A 27883-nucleotide genomic window follows, 5' to 3' on the forward strand; every position below is an offset into this window, starting at 1 on the left:
ACTCTCTTTTTTGGGTGCAGCAAATCAGATACTTTATTATCTCTAGCAATTGCGTGGAGGGAAAGAGTGCACTAGGACACAGGGTTTCCCCCTCCTAGGCAGGACTCTCAAAAGATAAACAATTAAAGCAAGCATTTATACCTTTTGTTACAAACAATAATGAGCAACAGCTGCATTTTGTTTATACATGGGTCATCCTGATATCTTATTTTTCATCAGTCTTTTATGTTCATTTTCTCTCTCTGTTGCTTCCAGTCTAGCCAGCTCTAGTTTTGTAGCTGCTTCACTGGTAGTCATTTTCCTGCTTTCTTCTGCTGGGCCCACACCCCTCTGCAGTTCACTGAAACTGGGATGCACTCAGCTCAGGGGATTCTTAGTTAACAGAGTGTCCAGTGTTCAGCCTTTCTGGGCAATTTGCACCCTGTGCAATTTTAGCTCCTTTTGATCTTCCTTCTTACTTATTTTCCTTCCTTTTCTGTCCCTACTTCCCTTTCCCGAAATAAGCAAACAGAAAATAACAAACCAGTAACCACTTTGTCTGTTCTCCAGCCACCACACTTAAAACTCACTTAAAATCACTACCAGTATCTCAAAGCAATCAGCTGTGCACAGATCCTGCCGACTACGCCACTGTGACTTAGATCACAGAAACCCCCTTGAGAGCTGCCACCTGATGTGCAAAGACTACCCCTGCTTCTGTTTTCCCTACCAGCTCAGGACTCCAGCACCCTGTCTTGCCGAGCCAGACGCTCCCACCTGCTCCAACACAGACCCAGGGTCTGAATCACTTGTCCCAAAGCTGCAAGTTTACCCGAAAACAGCTCACAGAAGTGTGCTTGTCTTTAGCACTCAGATGCCCAACTCCCAATGGGGTCTAAACCCAAATAAATCCGTTTTACACTGCATAAAGCTTATGCAGGGCAAACTCATAAATTGTTCGCCCTCTATAACACTGATAGAGAGATATGCACAGTTGTTTGCTCCCCCAGGTACTAATACATACTCGGAGTTAATTACTAAATAAAAAGTGATTTTATTAAATACAGAAAATAGGATTCAAGTGGTTCCAAGTGGTAACAGACAGAACAAAGTAAGTCACCAAGCAAAATAAAATAAAATGCGCAAATCTATGTCTAATCAAACTAAATACAGATAAGATCCTCACCAGTTCCAGAATGCTCCCTTTTACAGGCTAATCTCCTTTTAGCCTGGGTCCAGCAATCACTCACACCCCCTGTAGTTACTGTCCTTTATTCCAGTTTCCTTCAAGTATCTTGGGGGGATGGAGAGGCTCCTTCTTTAGCCAGCTGAAGACAAAATGGAGGGGTCTCCCACAAGTTTAAATAGACTTTCTCTTGTGGGTGGAGACCCCCCTCCTCCCTCCTATGCAAAGTCCAGCTCCAAGATGGAGTTTTGGAGTCACCTGGGCAAGTCACATGTCCCTGCATGACTCAGTCTTTACAGGCCGAAGCCATTGTCCACATGGTATCTTGTATGTCTCCAGGAAGACTTCTTATGTGGATTGGAGCATTCCAAGATGCATTGTTCCCCAAGTGCTTCCTGATCAGGTACTTAACCTTGCAAATTCCTTCCAAAAGAAACTGATCAAATGCCTCACAAAGCTTACTTAGAAACCAAGCAAGCATACAGCCCATATTCTTAACCTCAAGTAGAAAATGATATATGTGTACAGATAGGATGAATAGATATAGTAGACCATAACCTTTACGGAGATATATTACATGGCACAGGCAGCACAAAACATATTCCAGTTATGTCATACATACATTTATAAGCACACACACCCCCCATAAAGCCTTATGGGGTACACTGTCACACGTACATCAAGGCTATATCTACACTGCACACCTTACAATGGTGCATCTGTGCCACTGCAGCCGCACCATTGTAAGGTGTGCTGTGTAGCCGTGCTTTATAAAACCACCTCCAACGAGGGGCAGTAGCTTTGTCACCTGGAGCGCAGCTCCCACCAACGAAGTGCTGTCCACACTGGTGCTTTTTGTCGTTAAAATTTTTGTCACTCAGAGGGGTGTTTTTTTCATACCCCGGAGCGACAAAAGTTTTAATGATGAAAGTGCCAGTGTAGACTTAGCCTGAGATCCAGTTACCATCAGCCTTCCCTCAGAATCTGCCTCACAGCACAGCCGGGGGCACATGCCTCCACCTGCCCGTCTAGGTTTCATTACTGTGTTCCTTAGTCTGAAGAAGCTTGCAAAATGGTGATCATTGTATAGTAGACTATCTGGAGAACGCTGCAGCATGCTCTCTGCTGGGAGCCTCACTGCTTGCAGTATGCCAGGTGTAACCCTGTGACTGCTCTGAGTGAAACTGAGTCACTTGGACTTTCCTTAACACAGAGAAAGACCATCCCCAGTGAAAAAAACGTAGCTTATTATCATGCCCTTCCCTCCTTTGCTGAACTAAAGTAATCCTTCAGCTTTTTAGGAAGCCAAAAATACACGTTTTGTGCCACTCTGGTGACACTCAGCTAATGCTGCTGTTTTTGTTTTGTTTTGTTTTATATACGCTGTCAGCTTTAGTCAGATTCTGAGTGCTCTGAGTTGGTGCCATTCATCAGGTAGAGATTTATAAATGAGCAGTTTGAGTCTTTCAACTCACTAGCTCTAGGCAGGGCTTGCAATTGTACAGGGGCATATTAAAATTAAAGGAAAAGGTGGAGAAGGTTGCAGTTGTTTGTTACAACAAAACTTTTCTAAAGTTACAGTGCCATCTATGAACTATGTTGTGACCTAGAATAATGCTGGCTGTAAATGTGAAGGAGACCAAAAGTAATTGGACTTGGTTCCCTTTTATTAGCTGGATACTAAAAATGGCAAAGTTCTGTGGCCACAGTGATGTTTTACATTCTCAGTTCACAAGTACATCACAAGGTTCTACTGACGTCACACGTGACAGGAGGGCTCCCTAAAAATCCTGCTGCAAGAGCCTTCTCCTCTGCAGCTCCTGTCATTTGGAAGGGTCGTCCTGCATCTTGCAATATTTTCTTTGTTTGCTTTTCTTTGCAAATCATATCTAAAAACATCTCTTCCCCTCAGCTTTTAACTCTATCCCTCTTTTTCTGTTGTTTTTTTAAGATTCTGTATCACTTTGGGATTTCATACGTTTGTCTGAAAGATGCTATGCCAAATACAGTACTGGTATATTATTTTTGTTTATTAATTGAATTGATGCATGATGTATAGAGTACTCAAAAGTGTTGGGCATTGTATAGACATAAACTAAGGGAAGTCTCTGCCGCAAAGAGCTTACCATCTAAGTGCAGGTAATATACTTTGTTTGGAGCAGGAACTGTGTTTTTGTTCTGTGTTTGCGCAGCGCCTGGGCCATGACGTGGGCTCTTCACATTATACAAATAAATAAATAACAACAAACATCAGGAACTACATTTTAGGCCTCAATCTCACAAATCCTTAAGCATGTGCGTAACTTTATAAACATGAATAGTCCTACTGACGTCACCATTAGTTCCTTCTGTTCACATGAGTTAATTGCACATATTTAATAGTTTACTGAATCAAGACCACCATTTGTTTTTTAGCTACCCCAGACTATCAGTTCATGCAAACAGTGTTTTCTGCTAGGTGGTTGAAAGTCTTCAGTGTAGTCAGAGCCTTGTTCAGAACTACAATATGACTCTTCCTCTGGCATGTGTAGGGAAAAGGGATTCAAATCAGCACTTGCATTATTTTCCTTCGGGAATCAACATTTGCAGTGCACAGTAGCCAAGAACTGTTTCAGTCAATAAAATGTGCCCTTGATAATTCTCTTGTTTCAGATCTCTAATCTCACTTTAATTAGTGTTGTACACAACAGCGCCAATCAATGTAAGTCAGCAGCAAACATTACCATCTGCATTCATCATTAGCATCAACCAGCATGGTAATCTGCAGTTTTAGACTAATGCATGAGCTCATGGGACTCTAGTGTCTGTTCAGAAACAAAGACCTCTTTTCCTTCCACCGTTTAGCTTTTGAAACCTATCATTCCTTCTGCCTCAGAACTTTCAAAAGATGATGCATTTCCATGACTTCCATTGTAATTTGTTTCACTTCTGGAGTAAAAGTTTCTTGCTCATTCTCTGCTTTGCAAAAAATGAAGTCATGTGTTTGGAGATAATTAATTGTGGATGGATTCAGAATCTACTGTATGTAACCAATACTCGGCATTGTTGCCAGCTCTGTGGACAGGTCTATAAGGCTGTTACTGCCTTTCATATCAAGGTACATTATTATTTAATGGACTTGCTCAGAAAATGCTTTTGTTTAATACATGTGAGCCCTCATGGCATTTAGTAAAAGTCAGAGCTTTGCTTCCTGATAATTCATCTTTTAAAGCCAATTATAAACAAGTTATTGGTTTAAAACTGGTCAGTGAGGGCACTGCCACATCTCCAGATGTGATTTTCCATTAATTTCTCAAGGAAAGCAAGACTTCACTCGTTTCTTAGCTATCAGAATATGCTGTTTGGATTGATGTAGCTCTTGATTGTAGGCTTATACTGCAGAGCAGCAGATGACCCACTACTGGCAAGGGCCCTTTAAAGACCATATATTTAATTAATTTGTTACATTCCAATTGCTGACTAAGATTTTAAGGGGTTTCTGTATCTTCACTAGGCATTTGCTTCTGCAGTAAAAGGACGTAAGTGTTATCCATGCTCAAAGCACATTGAAAAAGGAAGACGCAAGTGAAATCAGCCCCACCGATCGCATAAAGTTCAGTGAAATAATGCCAGATCTTTTATTGTCTTTACCCATCTAAGATGGGTGACTGGAGCGGCTGCACTACATAAAAGAACCCTCTCCAGTAGTCACTTTGCTAAAGATGCACGATGCACATCTATAGTCTCCCTAAGAGAAGATACTCTTTTAATGTATTTTTCCTCCTTACATAATTTCATCCAGAACGAGTGCTTGCAGCTATGAAAGGACTGTGGTTGTAGAGATACAACCTAAAGCAACACAGTAACAACCGTGACAACTCATTTTAAAAACATTCTTTTCATTAAAAGAAGTAGCCTAGAGTGTTTTAAATCTACCCATAATGCTTCTATAACCATTCTATGCAATTACACTACAATGGGCAACAATTAATTGTATTAAATCCTTCATATGGAAATGTTTACTAATAAAGATGTTCAAACCTTTTCCCCTAACAATAGGGGATACAAATTAGTACATACCCCTTGGAACCACGCTAAACTAGGAATTCTGCATTTAGGAGTTATAATCAGATTTTTTTTCCACAGGAGAAGAAATGTTAATTCCAGTTTATTGGGTTCTTAAAACTGTATTTTACTAGGAGAAACCTTTCCTATTTGTTTTCCACTGGAAAAAACTGAGGGCAAGACCCTCCAACTGGATTCATAGAGACAGACCTCTGCACTTCCATGGAGCCCCGTGGAGGTCAATGAGGCTGCATGCAGATACAAACACCCTACCTGCACAAATCCAGTTGCAGGATCTGGCCCAAGGGTACATAATCTGGCTTTACTTGTAACTAAAGGCAAAACTCTCATTGACTTCAATGGAACTAGAATTTGACCGTAAAAAATTTAGCATTCTCTTCTTTCTAGTTAGTTGTCATACTGTCCTCGTTACATCTTTCACGTGTGCTCAGATACAATGGTATGTTTTGTAGGAAGATAAGAAGGGGACACCATTATAATCATAAATTGTCACAGACATGAGTCTAAACGTTACGAGCGAGAGATTTCTGTAAAACAAATGCATGGTACTGCGTATATTTTATCCACTAAGCTCTGAAACTCTCCAATTAATGCATAAACATTATGAAATAAAATAGGAAATAAGGTAGTTTAAATTACGAAGAGGTAATTCTTATGATCCCTATTGAAAGGAATAAGAGGGGCTTAAACTACAAGAAGTTGTTCAGTAGTAAATGCTGTCAAGACTGGTATAATTGCCTGTTTTCATGCCCTTATTTTCCTTCCCCAGAGCTATGTTTGACTATGACAAAAGCAAGGACAGTGGCCTCCCAAGTCAAGGACTCAGTTTCAAATTCGGAGACATCCTCCATGTTATCAACGCCTCTGATGATGAGTGGTGGCAGGCGAGGAGGGTCACTCAGGAAGGAGACAGCGAGGAGATGGGAGTTATACCCAGCAAAAGGAGGTATGTGTAATTGCTGCTTTACTACTTCACTTGGCACAAATGTACAGAAGTTTGAGTTTTATTCCAAAACCAATGTGCACTAATCTAAAAAAATATAGGAGAGGGTGCAAAGAAGAGCCATAAAAATTATTCAAGGGCTGGGAAAAGTGTCTTAAAGAATTCAATCTGTTCAGTTTATCAAAAAGAAGATCAAGAGGTGACTTGATTATGTTGTATACATACCTTTTGGGGAGAACATACCAGGTAGTAAAAATCTCTAGCAGAGAAAGGCATAACCAGGACAAGGGGCTGGAAGTTAAAGCCAGAGAAATAGAAATTAGCTAAATCTCTAAAATAAATCTCAATATATCTTTGTTTAGCTGTGCTGGACTCATGGGGAAATGTACCATCTGATGTTACTGATATTTGTTACTGTCTATGCTGTCTGATGGGTTGCCTTAGTGAAGTAGTTGTTGGTTTCATCAAATATCAAAACTGCCACTGAAATTGATATTCGTTGGTATCTTTGTTGATAATTTCAGTAGAGAGGTCAAAAACTGAAGTGGCATGAAGGAGAATGAATTCTGTCCAACCAAACCAAATTTCTCCTTTGGAATATTACTTCTAGGCCAGTTATAAACCTTCTATCTACAGTAATTTCAATTCTAGAGTTAATAAAAATGGTTGCACAAATTTGTTATAAAGAGATAAATTGGATTGCGGATCGCCGGCAGAGCACCTGGTATTGTTCCACGGTGAACTGGCTGATCACAGGATACTAACCCTGCTCATTGGTTTTGCCATGTTAAATAATGGAGACTTCAAAATGCCCTCAGATATCACATTGCCATGGGCCTTGGTAGGTAGCTAGATACTGAAAAAATATAGTAAACACTTTCCTAATGTTAATCTTCCATGTAAACTGTTGCTATGATTGCCATAGGGGGTTTTATGGGATTATGAATGCATGAGTGCTGGTCCGTGCAATCATGAATGGAAGCAGGTGGAATTCATAAGACAGTCTCTCTCTTAAGATGTGGTCCATAGTATAAAAAGGTATGAACCCTTGAACTTTATGATATACAGAGTAAGAATGTGGGGAAACAACTGATTAAATGGTGAAGTTAGACATGTGTCTTGTTGGTTCCACATGTGTAGGTGTGAATGTGTGTGTGATCTTTTTCTGTAGGTGGGAGGGGATGCCTAAGGTTTATTGACCTACTTGCAGAAGAGTGTTTTCAGGAGGGACAAATATGTGGAGACATGTTGGACCCACTCAGGGTCTGGGCTGCAGGGCATATGGGGCAGCATGAAGGAAGATATGGAGACAGAAGTGGGAGAAAGATGTGGTTTGTTCTACAACTTAGGCAGAGTGGAGAGGGATGCAAAATGAGAGCAGAGAGGTAAGCAGGAAATAGGTTGCATAGAGTCTTGAAACGTGGAGCTTGAATTTGTAACGCTGCCGGTACAGTTACAATGGTCTCATGGGGGGTGGGATAGGGAGTCTGCCTGTTCCAATGGTTCCAAATTGAGATCACATTTTTCTCTCCAATAATTGTTTCTCCCAACAAATTCTAGGAGTATAAATAAAAGGAACAAAAAGCTGGATAATGTCATCTAAATGCTATTCGGCTTATTCTGGCAAGGCCTTTCTTCATTATGGTGGGGCTAGGCCCTTTTCCCATAACAGTGACGTTTTTCTCCAGCAAATCCTTCCCTGAAATGTGAGCAGCCCGTGTTAATGCCATACCGTTCAAGGTTAATTCAGTGTTTCTAATATAAATACTGTTGTTCATAAATCTAACACTGACTAGATCCTCCCATGAGCCGGGTGTATGTTTTTCCCCATTTAAAAAGTCCTCTCCCTGGTCCCCCTTTAAAAATGTATTGAAGTAATGCTAGGGTTACCATATGTCCGGCTTTTCCCGGACATGTCCGGCTTTTTGGTCCTCAAATAACCGTCCGGGAGGAAATTCCAAAAAGCCGGACATGTCCGTGAAAATAGGGAGGGGTCGTGGGGCTCGGGTCCGGGCTGGAGCCACTGGGGCCGGAGCCGCTGGGGCCAGCCGTGCTCAGCCGCCGGCCGGCGCCGCTCGGCCGGAACCGGGGCCCGAGCCGAGCTGGGCCGGAGCTGTTGGGACCGGGGCTGGGGTGCTCGGCCGCCAGCCGGCGCCGCTCGGCCGGGGCCGGGCCGGAGCCACTTGGCCGGAACCGGGGCCCGAGCCAAGCCGGGCCGGAGCCGCTGGGACCGGGGCTGGGGGTGCTCGGCCGCCAGCCGGCCCCAGAGCCGCTCGGCCGAGGCCGGTGCCCCAGGGCCCGAGCCGAGCCGGGCCGGAGACGCCGGGGCCAGAGCCTCTTGGCCGGAGCCGGCCGCCGGAGGGAGCCGCTCAGCTGGGGGGGCCGGACTGGGCCGTGCCTCCTCGTGCCCCCCCCCCCGCCACCGCCCCAGCTTACCTGCTGCCTGCCTGCCTGTCTGTTTCAGGCTTCCCGCGAACATTTGATTCGCGGGAAGCAGGGGAGAGGGAGGAGCAGGGGGCGGAGCGTTCAGGGGACGGGGCGGAGTTGGGGCGGGGACTTTGGGGAAGGGGCGGAGTTGGGGCGGGGCCGGGGCCCCGTGGAGTGTCCTCTTTTTGGAATATTAAAATATGATAACCCTAAGTAATGCATTTGTTTTTGCAGTTATTTAGCTCAGCAAGGATCCATTTGTACAAGATAGATATTTTTTTTTCAAGTTGTGTCTTAAAAATGAATGCTAGTTCATACTATGGACACAGTAGCTTTTTTTCCAGAGTCATTGAGCCTGGTTGTCATTGTCCTGCATCTTCTGTAGTCACGTACACAAGAGCAAAGTGTAAAATGCAACCGAAATCAGAATACTGTTATACTTACTGCACAGGTATACATAACTGCACAAGGTGGTGTGCAGAAGAGAATCAGCCAATTATATCTAGCATACAAATTCAAATTTAGAGTAAAATCTCTTCTTAAAAGTGTTTCCTGAGCATACGAGACCTGATTCAAAATCCAGTGAAGTCAGTGAGAGCCTTTCCATTGACTTCAACTGGCTTTATGTTGAGTTGCCACTTGGTCATTTAAATTAAAAACTGAAAAAAACAATCAGATTACATTATGAACCAATCACTAGCCAAGTTTCCTCTTGTTGTATACATGACATTATTTATGTACAAATTGCAATACATGTACCAAAAAAAAGCCACACACGCTTAAAATCTAACAGCAACATCTTTCCCATGTGCTAGATGGTGGTATAACAGAGGGGAGGGGATCAGTGGCAGCTATGTGTTAGAGCCTGAGCCATTTTGCTGGTTTGCAGAGTCATATGGTTCCATCGGGTAGGGGAAGAATGTATTCTGGGGGCTGTTTTGTGCAGCCATGTGGAAATTTTATGAATATCTCTCCTCCGGTTTATAAACATTTCAGGCACCCAGGCAGGAAACCATAAAGAAGAGGTGACAAATAGCATTTCAGAAGCAAATAGCAAATAGTCAAAGACATACTTAAAGCAAATAGGTGGTGAATAGCCCAAAGACTAAAAAATAGGTGTTGGCTCCGGCTACTTTGAACACCTAGTGTTGGAGCCTTATACTGGCAGTATCTACACTCTAAATCTACATTCACAAACTGTCCAGACATTTGAGGATTTCCACCCTTGCTTTTGACTCCGCAAGTGAGTGGACCTTTCCTTTGATGGGCTCTACAAAGTGCAACTCATTCCTTATGGAATCCTTCTCATTTATCCCTCTCACCTTTAAAAAACATTTTAAAGTGCCCCCCCCCCAAAAAAACCCCAAACAATTTCCGTAGACCCATCACAATTGGCCCTATATTTACCAAAGTTCCTTTCAATTCCTCTTTTTCCTTTTTTTGCACTTGGACCCCCTCACTTTGTTTGTATTTTATGAGGGTGGCATATTATGCTGTTATGTACTGCACTCTGAGCACTTTGGCCCTTCTGATCATCCAGATTGACCTCCTGTACAATTAATACATTAATTATAACTGAATACAATAGAACATAACCTTTATTTTCTTGCAGTACTGAAGCCATTGACCTCTTCCATAATAGTTCTTCACTACAGTATATACTCTGGGAGCAATTAATATAATTAAGTTCTTACTTAGGGATATGTCTATGAAAATCATAGTGCCTGATTTTACCATTTTTTCCACATTTTTTGGAATGGAGCCATTCAAACAGGCACATTAAAGCATGAGCAGATAAGAGAAATTTCCAGTGCTAAATCAAGACTCAGTTTTCTTTTCCCTTTTATTTTATAATTTATGTGGTAGACCAGAAGAGGTCGTAATTTATAGCTACCAGGGAATTGCTGCCCATTTCTCACTCTGGGATGGTGTGTAGTTTCCAGCCCTTAACTGTCAATCAATTACATGGAGCTTGAAAGCAATTTGTCATTAGATTTAATCGTGGTCACTTCCATGTGGATTTGTTATTTTGTTTACAACTCAGAAGCCCTCCTTTAAGAGTGAATTTGGATCCTTTAGCACTGTGTCACAGAGACGGGCAATTTAATTCTGTATTGAACAAGCAGAGTACCACGGTCCTGGCCCATCTATGTCCCTCTCATTAAGGGCCTGATCCTGTGAATTGGTTAGAGTTTTTAACTGCCATTGACTCAAGTGGGAATTGAGGTGAGAGTGGTCAATGCCTCGCACAATTGGGATCTCACTGATCATGGCTTTGGCTTTAGAGGAAGCAGTTCACTCACTCTTAAAGACAAAACTGCTCCTATTTTGGCCAGAGGTCCAAAAATTCTTTTAGATACCAAGCTCTGGTCACCATGAAGATGTATGTTTCTAATTACAGTTGTAACGTACCCTCATGCTGGGTGGGTGAGCAGCATGGCCCTCTTGCTGTGAAGTGATGTCACTTTGACACTGATGACATTACGCTTAGTGAAAGAGACCATGAACCAGTTTTTAGCCTGCTGGTGTAACCGTCAGACAGGAAATATTATTCTTTAACACGTAAGAATGAAACACTGCACGCCAACTTCCACACTGCTTTACACCCACCATGAAGCTCTGTCAAAGTCAATCCTAAACAAGAGAGTAGAGTAACATCAGTAGACAGACATTACATGATTGTGTATCTCAGACCCCAGAGCCAATGCAGTGCCATGAGGTGTCAATCAGCCCAGAATTTGGCATAAGGGTATGTTTAAAATATTAGGGTGAAACCAATTTTAAAGCTTGTTGGAATCCAGGTTATAATCTCTCTCACGCAACTAGTGCCACAGATTACTTCATTTTATGTGGAAGTGGTCATCTTTAGAATTAGATTTAGAAATGCCAGTTGGAATGAATCTTCTACACATCACTGTTTAATGAGATAATGAGAACTGCTGCTCACCTTCTGAACTCTCATGCTGGTGGAATAAGCAAAATGGGTGCAGCTTTCTATTAAGGTCAATAGCCATAATTAGAGAAGTATAAAGAAGCCACTCAAAGCTGGTGTTTCAAGGAACTCTAATTTACTCTAGATACAGGTCACTGGAGGTAGGAACACCCCACCTTATGAATGTCAATGCATATATACCTGCCCTTATCTTTTCCTGTACTCACTCTCTAAGTAAGAGTTGCATGAATTCGCTCTAAGGATCCAAAATGGCAATGAACTGAGTGCCCTTAATTTAATGCAGATCATATCGTCATAATCTAGCCCTATATTGTCACCAATCCCACTGCTGCTGCCTCTGAAATCGAGAGTTTTGCTTGTTACTTCAACAGAAGCAGGGTTAATTTACCCTAAAACTTCTTTTGTTTTAAACGTATCCAGTCACAAAACCGTCTATCAGATTTGAAGTCATTCTGTGAATACCATTTTCAAATACATGGGGGGGAGGGGGGTCTATGCAAATTATATCTATATTTTACAGAACAAATGTTTAAAGTGATATCAGTCTGTCGTGCTGTTTTCAACTGTACAGAGCTTGCAGGGCACAATTATTTTTTTCTTCTTAGATTCTACAGGGCAAAAGATGAAAAAAGAACACAAAAAAAGTCTTTCATAAACATTTTTCAAGGACAAGGAACCAGAGGTTTGCCAATTGCAAAAATCCTTCTGGGTAAAAAGGCATCTTAAATTTGTTATTCCGCCCGACTTGTCAGAAGAACATGTTTATCCACTCAACTGGGTTTTACTTATGTTTCTCTTCTAAATTAGCTACCTTTTTAAAAATCCCTCAAGATTTTAATCCCAGAAAGATAAAGCTTTTTAAAATAGCATGGTCTTGTTAGCTTTATCTGAAGTGAGTTACTTGAGCACAGTTGCTAATCTAATGGGAAAAGATAAATATAGACTAAAATTGATATGCATGTGTGTATTCCCCTCTCCTCATTCTTTTGCAAGCAGGAGAAACATCATCACAGTAGAATAAGGATGTACTGTGAGTCCAGGAAAGCACTAACCACAAGCTTCATTGAAAGTAGCTTTGCTTGCAAGAGACATTTTTATATAAGATGAACTTTATTAATATTTTTCAATTTAAAATAAGAATTAGCTTTCACAAAGACCATTAACCACCAAGATAGCTTCATGGGAGTGTGGCAAGTCAATTATTTTTGTAACAGCTCATGAAGTCTTAATCTTTAAACAGGTTAAAAGGATTTTTCCTCCCCAATCTTACAATGGCACATTTTTCCATAATAGTAACTGTACCGCTTTTATCGGACAATAAACCAGTGCTGAGCTACCATCAGTTGGCAAAATTCTGATTATGAAGACCTGAATTCTTCAGAGAGAGAACAAGTTTTGTCCTAGTGCATTTACACATGTTGTTTCAATAAAAAGTCAATTAATGAGGTCTAATATTGCTCAAAAATCAGTTGGAGAATGGACATTTGTGGTCAAAATCAGACCTTGCATGAATGCTTACAACAAGCATGGAAGTCTCTGGGCCAAAGTGAGCAGGGATGTAAGTGATGGAGAAGTTGTGTACTGGGTGTGGTAAATTGGTCTGAACATGGGTGGAAATGGTAAAACATGTTTGCACTGATCTGGCATTCAGTGGGTGGGCAAAACTCACATGCCAACGGGAAAGATAGTTATTTTCCTGCTTCCTTACTCTAACAGAAGGGTGTAAGATAAAACAAGTTTTATCAAACACACATTTTATTTTGCACTCTTCTATTTAGTAACTTTTCTTACTACACTTTCTATCATTATGCTCATTCTGCAAACCAGCTGAATGCTAAATCAATACAAATTAAGCAACCCCAACCACTTGTACTTGGTTTCACACCCCAACATGTAATTTACACCTTCATTTACATCACAGATGAATCTGACTATGAAAATTTAAAGCATGTCTTGCCTGTTATTTTACATCTCCAATAAGAAAACTAATCTGTGGTGTTATAAATTTGTTAGTAAACTTTTCAGTAATCCATTAACCATCCACTTACAGCATATTACATTCTTCTGCTTCTTCTGTATGGCTTAAAAACAGCAATGTTCGATGCCCAAGTCTAGGTTAATGATCCAATTGATTACTTCAGGTGATGCGGAGTGAATGGCAGTGATTCCACCATCACGTGATTACTTGGGCCATTGATTGACAAGGTGTTCCATAGTTTGAGTCCATTTCCTCAGTCATAAATAAGATTGTATCTCAGACTCCATTTATGGAGAAGGTAGGCACATCTGCCAGGCGATGTGCAGATGCGATTCAAAGTGGGCCATATTTTTTGTAGGATTGAAGAACCGCTGGGTTCTTCAGTTGGGTCTTTGTTGTGGTGTTTTTTCAGGATGTTGGTGTCCTTCCACCTTGCTCACCATTGATCTTCAGGGAGAAACCCTGAATCTTTGAGCTCTTGCATTGCCAGCCTAAAAGATTTTCTGGATTTGAGTCAGAATCTCAGTATATTATTTAGATCTTCGTGTATTGGAAGATTCTTGTTCCCTCGAACATGATGGAGCCTCCAAAGAATTCTGGTATTGCAATGAACTTGGGGTGGGTGGATGTGCACCAGTACGGGAAGCCATGGTTGTGGCATTTGTTTTATTCTGCCCATATTAATCTGCATGACACTCTTAAATTGACAGTCAACAAGCAATGTGTGTGAGCGATGTGTCCAGATGGGTGAGCAGTATTTTGCAGTTCAGGAGATAAGAGCCAGTGACAAGGTCTGTAAAGTTTTTGCATTGGCTCCCAGGTCATTCCTGCCAGTTTCTGGATGAAATTCACATGTATCTTAATTCTGTCATGAATATTTTTCAGGTGCTGGTCATATTTCAGGGTGGGATCGGGTTTTATCTGCAAGCCACAGAAGTCCATGTGCTGTTCCTGCCTAACCATTTGATTGTTTAGATGAAATGCTGACACAATAAGCTGAATGATGTTTGGGTTTAGCCGTCAGTATAATAAATATTATTCCATATTAAAATGGTTTTAAGGTTCCATCCTTAGTGAGGATTTGTTCTGTGTAGGTAAATCCTGTACCTGTATGGTCAAAGCAATGTGATCCCCATTAATTTCTGTGATAATGTTCGGTGAAGACCACTGGTGTGGATATTAAAGAGGGTCAGTGCTAAGACTGATCCTTGTGGCAGGCCATCATTGAGTGTGCATGGCCTGCTGACCTGGTTGCTCAGGAAAACACAAAAGGTTGGTCAGAATGTCTTGGAAGAATTTTATCGTTGCATGGGATAATTTTCCTGGCTTTCAGGAGGAGGCCATTCCTCCGCATCGTGTCATAGGCAGCAGATAAGCCTAAAAAAGCTGCCCCAGATTTGAGTTTTCACTGGAATGCAGCCTCTGTGTGTGTTGTCAAGGCTAATACTTGGTCAGTGCAGCTATGGCCTGATTGGAAACCCATTTGTTTGTCCGGACCATGGCTTCTAAAGTTCTACAAGCGGCATAATCCTTGCCAGTAATACAGTCATATGAGGTGAATCTGCGTATAGTTTCTTTGTGTTTCCAGTTTACCCCAAAGAGTTAAGGTAAAATTTTCAAAAGTGCCTATGTCCCATTTTCAGAAGCGATTTAGGTACTAAGGAGTCTAGGTTTTCATTGACCGTCAATAGATTTCAAAATTATCCTTTTTATAATTTATTATGAGCATTTTTATGCTCATAATTCACTTAGACACTTTTGAAAATTTTACTTGTAGGCCCCTTTTCATTGGCAAACACATAGAATCAGCTTCTGCTTTCAGCTACATCAGTGTAAACCTGGATAACTCCACTGTAGCATTATTCAGGATTTACTCCACTGAAGTAAATGTGACTGAAGTAAATGTGACTGAAGTAGAGTTTGTCTCATAAGGCCACAAATGCTGGCTCTTCAGATCAAGCAATGCCAAACACTAAACTACTCATTTTGTTTTATAAATGGAACCCAGAAACCCACTTATTTGATATTACTAAGATTTAAATGCACTGGATAAAAAATTTTAAAGCTCCGAATGCAGTTAGGAGGCTAATCCTCATTTGCAAAAGTGACTTGGGAGCCTAAATCTCACTGAAAATCAATGGTGCTAAGTACCCAAATGTCTGTCACTTTTGAAAATGGGACTTAAGTTCTGAAAATTTTACCTATAGCCTCATTCATAAATAGGCCCAAATCTGTTGAAGTCAGTTGGACTGTGTCTAGTTATGCCAGGCTAGAAATTGGCCCAAGCGTAGTGATAGTGTAACACCGACAGACCCTGGTCGTCGGTGGGCAGGATCAAACCAGGGACCTCTGGAGCATAGGGCATGAGCGTCTACTGCATGAGCTAAAAGCTAACTGGCTGTTAGCTAAGGCTGTAGAACGACTCATTTTATCTCTCTCTCTCTAAGTGGTCTCGGTGCCACTAGATGGGACAGAACACCGCACCCAGAAGGTGTGTGGGTTACAATAGCTGTGTGTTTCATTAGTGTGGTAATATATGGATCTCACTTCTGCTGAATTTCCATACACATCCGAGTTGAAGGATCCCAGTTTAATAATTGACAGGAATGAATTCAAGTAGGTGAGATTTTAAAAACCCAAATGTAAATTGTAATTCTTTATCAACCCACTCAGCCTAATCTGGTAGCCCAGATTCCAAAGCCATATATATGCTATTGTTTAGCATTAGCAGGAAATCCCAACTTCTAGTCCTGAGAGGCAGATCTCCTTCCCCTGTCCTTGCTCTGTGTGTTTAAAGCTGTTATCTGGAGAAACCCATAGAGACATAAGAGGAAAGTGGAGGGATTCATGAAATATGTTTTCTGACTAGTTCTACAAATCAGGCTTTGTGCCTGGAACTAAGCAGAGTGGGAGTGAGTGATATTTGCAAGACTTCAACGGGCCATTCGAGGAGACACAGGATCTGTGGCTACATGGTTGTAGTGGGCCAGAACTCCTACATGTGGAGCATGGAAAGGCAGTGGCCTCTGAGCTGGAGTAGCAGCTGCAGATTGACTATGCGGCAGTCCCACCCCATGCAAGTTATGGGGGTTGAATAGCCACTACTGCATGTAGCAACATGGACAAAGCCCAAGTAATCTGGCTTTGTACAGAAGAGGTGAATTTAAAGTTTGAAAAACTGTTTTAAATCAACCCGTTGAAAATCAGTTCCTTGTTTATTCACCTGCCAAAACTGGAGTTGAGAGTATTGTGCTTTCCCTGTTGATGATGTTGCTAACATCTAAAGCATTGTAAAGAATGTTGCTTTATACTTTCTTTAGGTGTTTGCCATGTCAACCTTTGCAAGAGAGTCAGAGAACACTGATTTCCAATGGTATTTGCAAATGAAAAGGCTTTAAGTTCATATATATATATATATATATATATATATATATATATATATATATATATATATATATATATATATATATATATATATATATATATATCACATTAAAAAGTTCAAAGGACATTAAAGTTGCAATATCAAGCATTCACAAGTTAGGAAATGCCAAAATTAAGGTTGCGAATAAAACCTTAATTTGGCCTCCTTATGTGTATACATTATGATTAAGGCTACGATTTAATCATGGGTATTTTTAGTAAAAGTCATGGACAGGACATGGGCAAGAAACAAATAATCACGGCCCATGACCTGTCCAGGACTTATACCATAAATATCGCTGATTGAATCTTCGGGGGGGGGGGCGCTGCAGGGGGAGGAGCCCGGGGCACCACCTGTGGGTGGGGGGAGCCCGCAGCACCAGCTGCTGGGGGGAGGAGAACCCTGGGGGCTGCCCGCGGCTGCTCTGCTGTCAGGGGGAGTCCTGAGGGGTCAGCGGCCACTCTGTCCGCTGCCCAGTGGGGGGAAGGCCCGGAGGGCAAGCAGCCACCCCAGGACCGCTGCCAGGAGCAGCCGAGCTGTGGCGGCTCCCACCACCCCCAAGACCAGCAGCATTGGCTGCTGCTCAGGCGATCCCCAGGGTCAGCTGCTCAGAGCAATGGCTGGTGCGTCTGCTTGCAGAGCCACCCAAGTGACTGGCTGCAGAGCTGCTCCGGCAGTGGCCAGAGTGGCTCTCCCCGGGTTCACCTGAGCAGCTGGCCCCAGAGCCAGCTGCTTGGGCGGCCCTGGGGTCAGCCACACTGGCCACTGCCGAAGTCACAGAATCCGCGACCTCCGTGACAAACACGGAGCCCTAATTATGATACAGTCTTTAATTACATGATCACATGCCATTTTTTCTACAACACTCCTGCTCATTCAGTGCACTGGATTAGATGGTGCTTGTTGCACTGGTAGTTACTCAATATTTCTTTTCATTCGATGCACTACTATGGCACACCATCCTAATCCTGCACTGAATAAAGAATTATTTATTTCTGCATGGGCTCTTCTTTTAGAAACGTTAATGAATTTATCTTCCTTCACAGCACGCTGTGAGATGAACTGGAATTATTATCTGCATTGTACGCATGAGGAATAGAGGTAGAGAGATTAAACCAAAACTGTCAGAGGTCTTAATTAATTTTGGATGCCCAATCTAAGAAATTTAGGGCCTGATTTTTCACTTCTGAGTACTTGTTTTTGCAAATTTAACGTTCTTATAAATTAATTTTGTGGGGTGTAACTTTTTTTTTAAAACCTGAAAATTGAAAAAACAGAAATTCCATCATGTGGAACCATACTGACCCCCCACATGGGTCATCATCGGGGTGAGATCCACTGCACAATCCTCTGCTGCATGAGCGAATGGAGTAACTAGTAGCAGCAGAAAGCACAAAGTATCTTCTGTGTGGATCTGCCACTAGAGGTAAATGCACACACACACTTTGCCAGTGAGTTTCACAGCAAAGGAATCTTGAGACTTGGGAATAATGGGTTCAGTTTCAGGTTCAGTAGGAGAGTGTGCTTTAATAGTTACAGACCCTCTGGTCCTCTCCCCCCGGCCTCTCCCTATCCCCATCTGATCCTATTCTCCCCCAACTCCTGTCCATTTTCCTTTTCCACTGCTCCTATCCTTCCCCCTCCTTCCATGGCTCCTGCCCTCCTCTCTCCCATCTGCTCCTGCCTCCCCCCCCAAAAAAAAATATGACTCATAACCCCTGCCCTGAACTCCACACTCCTCTCCCACCCTCTCCCCAGAGTTCCTGCTCCTGCCCCTCCCACACACACCTGTAGCTCTTCAGCCAAACCCTGTTCCTCACCCCTCTGCATTCATGTCTGGATGGTTCCTCCTCCTCCGTGCTACCTGGGCGCTATCAGATTTGCGAGCACAGACGAGACAGTCTCTTTGCTCTCAGTGTAGATGCAGTCTTTGGAGAATTTAGCTGCCAAACTCTAACAAGTCTCTACTGAGCACATGCAAGGTGCAATTCTTCAGAGACTTCAGAGAAATGTGGGCAAATTTGCACAGGAAAAACAAAGGGCACATCCTTGACACCAGGGTTACCCCTCTGCCCAATTTCAGTTAACCCCTCTAAAACATGGAGGCACAAGTTTCTCACCCAAATGGTTGTGAGAATTGTTAACCACTGAAACTTAAAAAAATAAAATTAGCTGAAACTTAAAAAAATAAAATTGTTCTGAGCTAGACACCTATAATGAGAAATTTCAGGCTGAAGATTAAAATTGGCAAAGTTATAGTGTCTTATAATGGAAAGTGTTGGGCAACTTTAACTATAAGCACTACTATTTGCACTACTTATAATATATCATTAGCTTATGAAACACTCAGTTTTCTGCAGGCAATATAAACATTTATAAATGTTCTTAGTGAATGTGTCTGGATTATTAACGGCAGTTCACTACATTTATTATTTATATACCTTTCAAGGCAATGTAGATTGTGGCATATATTTTGTCTGCATTGCCTACAAATAGCAGCGTGATATCTGCATGATTGCAAGAGTCATTCTGAGGCATTACATAAACCAGATCTGGTTTTATGGCTAATTTTCAAGTTTCTCTGTGCAATGAATCAGAAATAAAATTGAAAGCAACTACTTTAGAAGGTTAGGAAAGATAGGAATGAGAATTAATATTAACACAGATTGATAATTAGAAAACTGTGTTCAGCTTTGAGCTAATTATTTTCTCAGCAGACATCCCTCCTATTTAGGAGATTACACAGCCTCAAGTCTTCGTGTTTTACCCATTCTGTCATGGGACTTCATCTGTTACTTTAAAATTTAAGGCTGTTCCTTTGGCTTTAATATCATAGATTGAATTTGAAGGATGCATTTCAGCTGTTTCTATTCTACATTTACAGAGAAACATTTATTCCAAAATTCAACTGTAACTATAGTAACCTGCATTTCAGTGTTTTTCAGTAAGAAAAATAAAAGTCCGCTCAGATAGAAGGGAGCATGTTTTGTTATTTATTGAACTATGAAAAGACAAAACTTCATATTTACCATTGAGACTCAAAAACTAGAAGAGCTCTGTATTTATTCTCAGGAACTAGATGATCTGCATGTACCTAATCCAGCTTCTTACATGAGAAACTGCACTAGACAGGTGGGGCGGGGGGGGGAAGGAATATTTAGACCAATCTGGATTATCTAACATTCCTCACTTACTGTCCAACTATTCACTGTCCAGTATAGGTCAGAGGAGGGTAGACTTGTAGGCTAGCTTTGCGATATTGAACTCACCAGATCTACTACAGCAATTAAGAATTTTGAACAGATAAGATTACCTTTTCTATTATAAACAGGTGATCACGTTTGTGTGCCTCGACTAGTAAATTCTTCTGATGATTTTGCAAGGCTGATAAATGACATCTTTTACAATAATGCCTATATCAATAAAGATGAGGAGGGATTGTCGGGCTCCTACCTTTTCTCCTGCTTCTTTTGGATTTCTTTTCTGCATTTTTTTTTGTTTTGTTTACCTTTATTTCTATCTCTCTCTCTTGCTTTAGATTATTTTTAATTTCCCATTATAGAAGCATTCTTTACTTGCAGTACTCAAGAGTGCACTATATAATACATCAGATACTTATAGTAATGCATATTTAATTACGCACTTTCCATATTCCTAGAGATTCATATGGTATAGTTTTCAATATTATACCATATGCTGTGTGCATTTCATTATGTTAATGCACTTTAAATTTTAATCACACTTCCTTTAAAAATATTGTTAGTTCACTCAATGATGGAAACCAAGTGCATAGACTCAGAGTTTAAGGCCAAAGGGGACCATTCGAACATCTTGTCTGACCTCCTGTATATCACAGGCCACTAAAATTTCACCCAGTTAAACCCTTATTGGGATGAGTAATTTGTGTTTGGCTAAAGCATAACTTTCAAAAAGGCATCTAGTCTTGATTTGAAGATATCAAGAGATGGAGAATTCACAACTTTCTGTACTTTGTTCCAGTGGTTAATCAAATTCACTGTTAAAAATTTGTGCCTAAAATTCCAATTTCAATTTATTTGACTTCAGCTTCCAACTATGAGGGGGTTTTTATGTCTTTTTCTGCTAGATTAAAGAGCCCTTTAGTACCTGGTATTTTCTCCCTGTGAAGGTACTTAAACACTGTAATCAAATCATCTCTCAATCTTCTTTTTTGATGAACTAAATACATTGAGCTCTTGCTGTAAGGCATTTTCTCCAGCCTTCAAACCATTTTTGTGGCTTTTTATTTACCCTCTCCAGTTTTTCAGCATCCTTTTTAAACCAAACCTGTATACAGTATTATAATATCTGCATCACCAATGCCTTGCTTCAGAGGAGCCAACTTTCGAATGTGCCTGGGGATGCTCCCTCCCAGCTCCAACCCAGGCTCCACCCCTTCCCCCAGGCCCCACCCTGCCTCTTCCCACCCCTGCCCCTGCCTCTTCCCGCCCCATTCTGCCCCCTCCCTGAGCGCACCCCAGCCTCGTTCTTCCCCCATCCCTCCCCCATGCCTCCTGCACACCACGGAATAGCTGATCTGCGGCGGGCAGGAGGCCCTGGAGGGAAGGGGAGGCCCTGTAAGGGGGTTGCCGGTGGATGCTCAGCACCCACCATTTTTTTTCTGGGGGTGCTGGAGTGCCCCTCAGTGTCAGCGCCTATGCCATGCTTAGCCATCTGCCAAATATACTGCCATCCCAGAGTATCAAATCCCACAAGATCCCCTGATATTTGTTTTCAGTAATCAAATACTTTAGCCAGCGTTGAATCAAACAGGAGAAAAAGTATATTTTTCACATCCCTCATCTGCTTGTGCTTAATCATGTTTGTGGAGAACAACATTTTATAAGGTGTATGCAAGTCCAATTCGTAATGTGTTTGAGTGGCTATGCCCATCACTGTCCTGCCTCCAAGTATTATAAGTCTCCACAGAAATACCAGTTGAGGTGAGCCTATACATATATAAAGTAATTTAAAGGCCTCAAGCAAAACTTCTCTGCACTTGAAAAGGAGTATAATTTAACATACAGCATCCCTACATATTTCAGGTGAGAATTTTTAAGATAACATTTCAACTAGTTTTGAAAACAGTAAATTCATGCCTAAGGATATTGCATACTATTTTCCAAGGGTAAAATTTTCAAAAGCACTCAAGTGATTTAGGAGTCTACATCCCATTTTCAAAAATAACTTTGGCACTTAAAGCCAGATTTGTAAAGGTAATTAGCACCTGCAACTCCCACTGAAAAATCTGGCCCTTAGGCTAATTGAAAATCAGTGGGATTTAGACATATAAGTGCCTAACTCACTTTTGAAAATAGGACTTAGATGTTGAGTATAATTTTCAAAAGTATCTATTTGTTTTGGGATGCAACATTGTTTCAATGATTAAAAGAGGGTACTAGAAGTCAGGACTCCTGGGATCTAGTCACATCTCTGACACTGAATTGTTCTGTGACTTTGGCCAAGCCACTTGACCTTTGTGGTTCTTAGTTTACCCATTTATAAAATAGGAATAATAATAATAATTACTTATTTTACAGGAGTGCTGTTGGACTTAGTGTCTAGAGAGTGCTTTGAGATCCTTGGGTGAAAGTTACTATATAAATACAAAATATAATCCTGATGTGATGATTTATTTTTCTTTAATTTTCTTCAGGGTTGAAAGAAAGGAGCGTGCACGTTTGAAGACTGTGAAGTTTAATGCAAAACCTGGGGTGATTGATGCAAAAGGGGTATGTAAAAAAGAAACATACTAAAAGATGCCAGAATGTCTCTCTTGTCAAAGAGTTAAATGAAATTGCTATGTCTGTTTTAAAACTGATCATATTATGGCAACACAAGAAAGAGAAGGGATTGTTTTAACTAAGGTTTGGAGTATGGTGAAAAGTGTAAAGTATGACATGATCTGCTAAATAATTAATATCCTTTTGTACTATAGTACTAATAGACATTGCCTCCTAACAGAGAGATAATAAGAAAAGAAATAGCAGTCTTTGGTATTGATGGGATTTAGTTAAGTATTGGCTTGGGAAAGGAAGACTTTCAAAATTCATCGACACGTATGTTTGTTTAGTGACATACAGAGAGAGAGATGAATCCTCTTACTTCAAAAGTTGTTAAAACTAATAGCAAAGTTGAAAGTATCAATCGGAGAAATAAAATTTATGTTTCTGATTTAATACTTTAATGGTTGTGACAGACATTGAACAGAGACTTGTACCACAGTAAGCACAAAGGATCAGCCAGCCCAGAATGTAATTTTGAACTTGTTTGTTCACTAGCAAAATATTTCCAGAAGGGATGATTCTAACTGGTTACAACTCTTTTTGTTTAAATTTCCCTTCAATTGGCATATTAATACAGAAGGATCTCACTGTTCTAGAAGCCCAAAGCATGTTCTGCCATGTCTAATAGTTGATGTAATATGACATTTTGAAGAATTCTAAGTAGTGGTTAGTCTAATATTCTGGATGGCAATAGTTGTAAAAAGAGTGTAGTAATATAAAAAATGACAATAATCATATACATCAAATTATATTTTTCCACTGAGACATTTTTCACATTTATAGCATTAGGTGAACACATTACAGATCCTATTCTACCAGTCTTTAATTGTGCAGATAGTCCAAATGACTTAAATGGGACTACACTCATAAGTAAGGGCTTTAGCAAGCCACATAGGATGGGATTTTCAAAAGCCATCAGCATAAAACTCCCATAGTCTTCAATAGAAGCAGAGATGGGCCAACACGGCACATTTTTGAAAATCCCACTCTTAATGTTGCTGTGCCACAGTTCCTCATCCATGGAAACTGTAATGATAACACTTCCTTTCTCCCAATCTTTATCTGTGGGTTGTCTATGTAGACTCTAAGCTCTTCAGAGAGGGGGCGGGTGTTTTATTATGGGCATGTCCAGAACCTAGCATAATGGAGTCCTAGTTTCAGTGGGAAATCCAGGTGCTAACATAATACACATAATATTTCTTTTGCAAAATTCTTCAGAAAAGAAAATCACTCTTGCAAATAGCACCATCTGTCTATTGTGTGTGGACCAGATTCTGATCTCAGTGCAAATTAAGAACAGCTGCATTGACTTAAATAGAATTTTTCCAGATTTACACCAACATACCTGGGATCAGAATCAGGCTCTATGTACATTATATCCATATGCAAGTGACATAATCAATAGGACCTCCTGCAAAGTCAAAGCAAAATTTTTCATTTGAAGTAACAGTTCTTCTGGAACCTTGTGAATTTTTAACAGGTACTGTATCATCAGTCAGATCACTTCTTAAAATGTCCATTTCCTGTATATTGTCAAAACCTTGCGGGAATAATTCATTCATATTACCAATGGTCCTTACCAGAGCCTGGTGAGAATTTAATTATCCCATAATTTCCTACAATGTTCTTTTATCTTTGCCATCAATGTAACATTAATCTCCCAGCCACTCATTCCATTACTTGTTGCAACATTTAGGAAATTGCATAATTACAGAATCAGGCTATTCAACCCTTTGAAAATTTATTTTTGTTTTAGTCTGTGCTAAAATCTGTTTTTCCCTTCTTAAAAAAATCTATTTAGGGATTATATGTGTGAACATGTTGAAAATGAGCAAAGAGGGGAGAAAAGATCACTATTTAAACGTCAGCATGGAAAATAAAGTTTTAATTATTCAAATTAAATTATTTAAATTAAATAATTATTTTAAAGGGACACTATTCGTTTTATTTTTGTTTTTTAAAAATGGATACAAATTACCTGTCACTATCTTTCATTTATCAGATCTGAAGCATGCTTATTTCACATAAACATTATTGAAGACTGAGCTAAACCTATCAACCTGTTTTGTCTGCCAAAGAAGAGCTGAGGGAGTATCAACTGAGATAGCTGGGTCATGTGAGATCATATGATGTGGGACATGTTGGCCAGAGAGTGTAAGAGCTAGGAGTCATGGGACAAAGGCTACAAGGAAGATCTAGAAAAAGGTAGTTTGAGATGCTGAGGGAGGTTGGTGTCAGCTTGAAAGATGCACTTGACACGAAGGCTTGGAGATGAAGAACAAGAGCTACTGACCCCTATTGACGGGCCAAGGCAAAGAAGATGACCCTACATCCCTCTGTGAAAGGAAGTTGAGCCATTGAAAATGCATCACAGTTTATAACACACATTCCCAGTATCTCATCGCCAGATACTATGATCATGAACGGGGCATAAATAGAGAGGGGGGAGAGAGAGATGCATAGTAGTTAGAAAGTTTTACATCAGCTAGAAAGATCAAACGGTCAAATCAAGTAGACAAATTAGCTAAAAGGTTTTCCTGTTTTCTAACAGTGCCTAACTCATAATATTTGCTGTTGCCTATTAGCAAATAGCACCAACTTATTACTCCTGTGTTCCTGTACATTTGGGGTGGACAATATGATTCAGATAAAAATCAAACTGAATGTAATTTTTACCCCACACTAGAACCAAGCATTTTCAATGTTTGATTAACTTTCGTTTAATTTTCACTTTCCTATATCTTTCTTGGTCACGTCTTTTGGAAATACTACAAGAACGGTTGTTCTCACAATAATTCTATTTTGAGAATAACTGGAAAAATACTGAATATCTCACAAAAGTTCTGTTCCCATAAGATTTTTCTGCTTGATTTCCAGAGGGACTGCCTGCATCATGGCTCTCATCTTATCCAGCATCCACTTGAGCATTCTCATTTCAACAGTGCAAAGTAATTGTTTTTCTCTCTTCCTCATTGGCCAGACAGAGGGTATTTAATAATAATGCTCAACAATGGACTTCACAAGTCTGTTGCAAGTATAGCTACAGTGTAAAATTTTCAAAGTGCCTCAGTTGCTTTTTCCAAAGACAATATGGAAGTCATTGGGATGTAGGCTCCCAAGTGACTTAAACATTTTAGAAAATGAGACTTATGCTCCTTAGTCACTTAGGTGATTTGAACAATTTTGTTCATAATGCGTCATAAAGCTATAATCTGTGATTTTGACCAGTGAGTAGTGATTTAGGTTGACTCAGTTTTTGAACATCCATATTCTGAACATCAAGCGTTTTTTAAGTTTTCAGTAGTTGGAGACCCAAACACTAGGCAACCCAAAATCACTAATCTAAATAAGTAACCTGATTTTCAGAGGACTTGAATACCCACAGCTTCAGTTGACTACATTTACCTATATTTCTTAATATGTGCCTAGCTTTCAGCACCAAACGTCTAAGGTGTTTGGCCATAATGCATAGAATTTGGAATAGGACTGGAACTGTATATATAAAGAAACGTCAACTATAAATTTAGTGACTTATAAAATAAGCAAATAAACTCAAATTGGCTATAATTTAAAGAACTTCTGTATAATCTGCCATTTATGGAGTATTATCTTCAGGAAGTGTCACATTTAATTCATTTTGTCATCTCTCTTCTATTTGTCTTGTTAAAAGCATTCCGATTTTATTCTCAGGGACCTCATGACTGTAGGTACAAGCAGTGTATGAAACATTAAAATATTTTATGTGGGGCAAAAATTAATCTTAATCCTAAATGACATTAATAATGGGAATAATATAAATCCAATTAGTGATGCTAAGCCCTAGGTAATATGAAGAACTCTACAGATAGTGATATAAATAGCAAGTGTAATTTCATCAAACAGGAATAAACCTTGAAGTTATTGGCTCAGCTTTCTACTAAAACTGTTAGTTCGATGCATTTAATTGTTATAATAATACAACTATTCACACATCTCTGCTCCTTCCAATTTTGGCTTTGATAGTCATTATTGCACATGGGTTTTAATACCAAAGTAAATGGTTATTCCCTCTGGTCCATTATGGCTTCTTTGCACTGCTACAGCAAAGTATAAAGCAGGGCTAAAGCTGGCTTAACTACCTACTATGCAGAAAAATCCTCAGGTAGCATGGAGCTGCCATAGCGGCTCATACACTGCCTCCCTCTGCCCTCAGGCATAGGGGGCATGGCCAACGGTAAGGTAACACAGCCAGGATGTCCCTATGCCTCAGCCATCTCTGACTATCAAAACAGCCCCTTAGGGTCATTGGCAGCCAGCATAAAATAGAGCATTCCCAAGGCTGCTCTAATTTATGGCATGTACTGGAAATGGAGTTAGAGGGCCCCCAGAGTTGGGGAGCACAAAGGTGATTTAAAAGTCATCTTTGAACCCTTCTCCTGAGCTGTACTGAGGCCTGATCTTCCCCATTATTCCGATAGAAGGGTAGTATGTCAGTAATAACGAGTAACGTCATATTTGCCAAGTTGCCTATTCAGCTCTTGGACACTTCATCTACTGTAGGCTTTAAACTTAATAAAATAAATTTTCCCTTTCTAAACTTAAGGCATACAGTAGTTGATGCTTGTAAGATTTGCACTGAAGAAAAGAATCATCAGCACTGGAGGATGGAAATATCACAGAAGTGAAAAGAAACTAGACTGTAATCTGCTTTACTCTTACCTGCAGTGATTGCAGTGAGTCTTTTAGCAGACAAAAATAGCATCTCTCTTGTGTCCCGGTCTTCCTCTCCCTCTCCCCTCCCCCCCCCCCCCGATCATACATTGTTTCTTGAATGTGGGAATGTGGGCTGGAGGCATTTTTTTATGACAGATCTTGTAACTCTTTTGAAAAGAGTTTTACAACAGCTTACTTTGAGTTTCTAATATTCATGAAGTTTGCCTGTTTCCATCAAATTGCTCAAGTATCTCAAAGCATAAGATGGAGTATGCCCTTCATAATGTGCAAATAGTTATTTTCTATTTCTGTTGGAGCCCTCTGTTGTCAGTGCTTTTCAACTCTACATTCACTTTAAAAAACAAAATCCATTATCCACTAGTGTGACCAGGGTCCCAGGGGGGCCACACTGAGATCGCTCAATCAGGGCAA

At 40.5% G+C, this 27883-nt stretch overlaps 1 protein-coding gene across 7 annotated transcripts in view; it reads left to right on the forward strand.

The window, feature by feature from the left end:
• Nucleotides 1-27883, forward strand: part of DLG2 (discs large MAGUK scaffold protein 2) — a 933774-nt gene that overhangs the window by 857785 nt on the left and 48106 nt on the right. For all 7 annotated transcript variants that reach the window (XM_065406536.1, XM_065406561.1, XM_065406510.1 and 4 more), the window contains 2 exons: nucleotides 6000-6176; nucleotides 22630-22705. In XM_065406536.1, coding sequence (XP_065262608.1) covers nucleotides 6000-6176; nucleotides 22630-22705 — 253 coding nt within the window. The remainder of the gene's footprint in view (nucleotides 1-5999; nucleotides 6177-22629; nucleotides 22706-27883) is intronic.

Source organism: Emys orbicularis, chromosome 1 (genome assembly GCF_028017835.1).
Source record: "Emys orbicularis isolate rEmyOrb1 chromosome 1, rEmyOrb1.hap1, whole genome shotgun sequence".
NCBI classification, from domain to species: Eukaryota; Metazoa; Chordata; order Testudines; family Emydidae; genus Emys; species Emys orbicularis.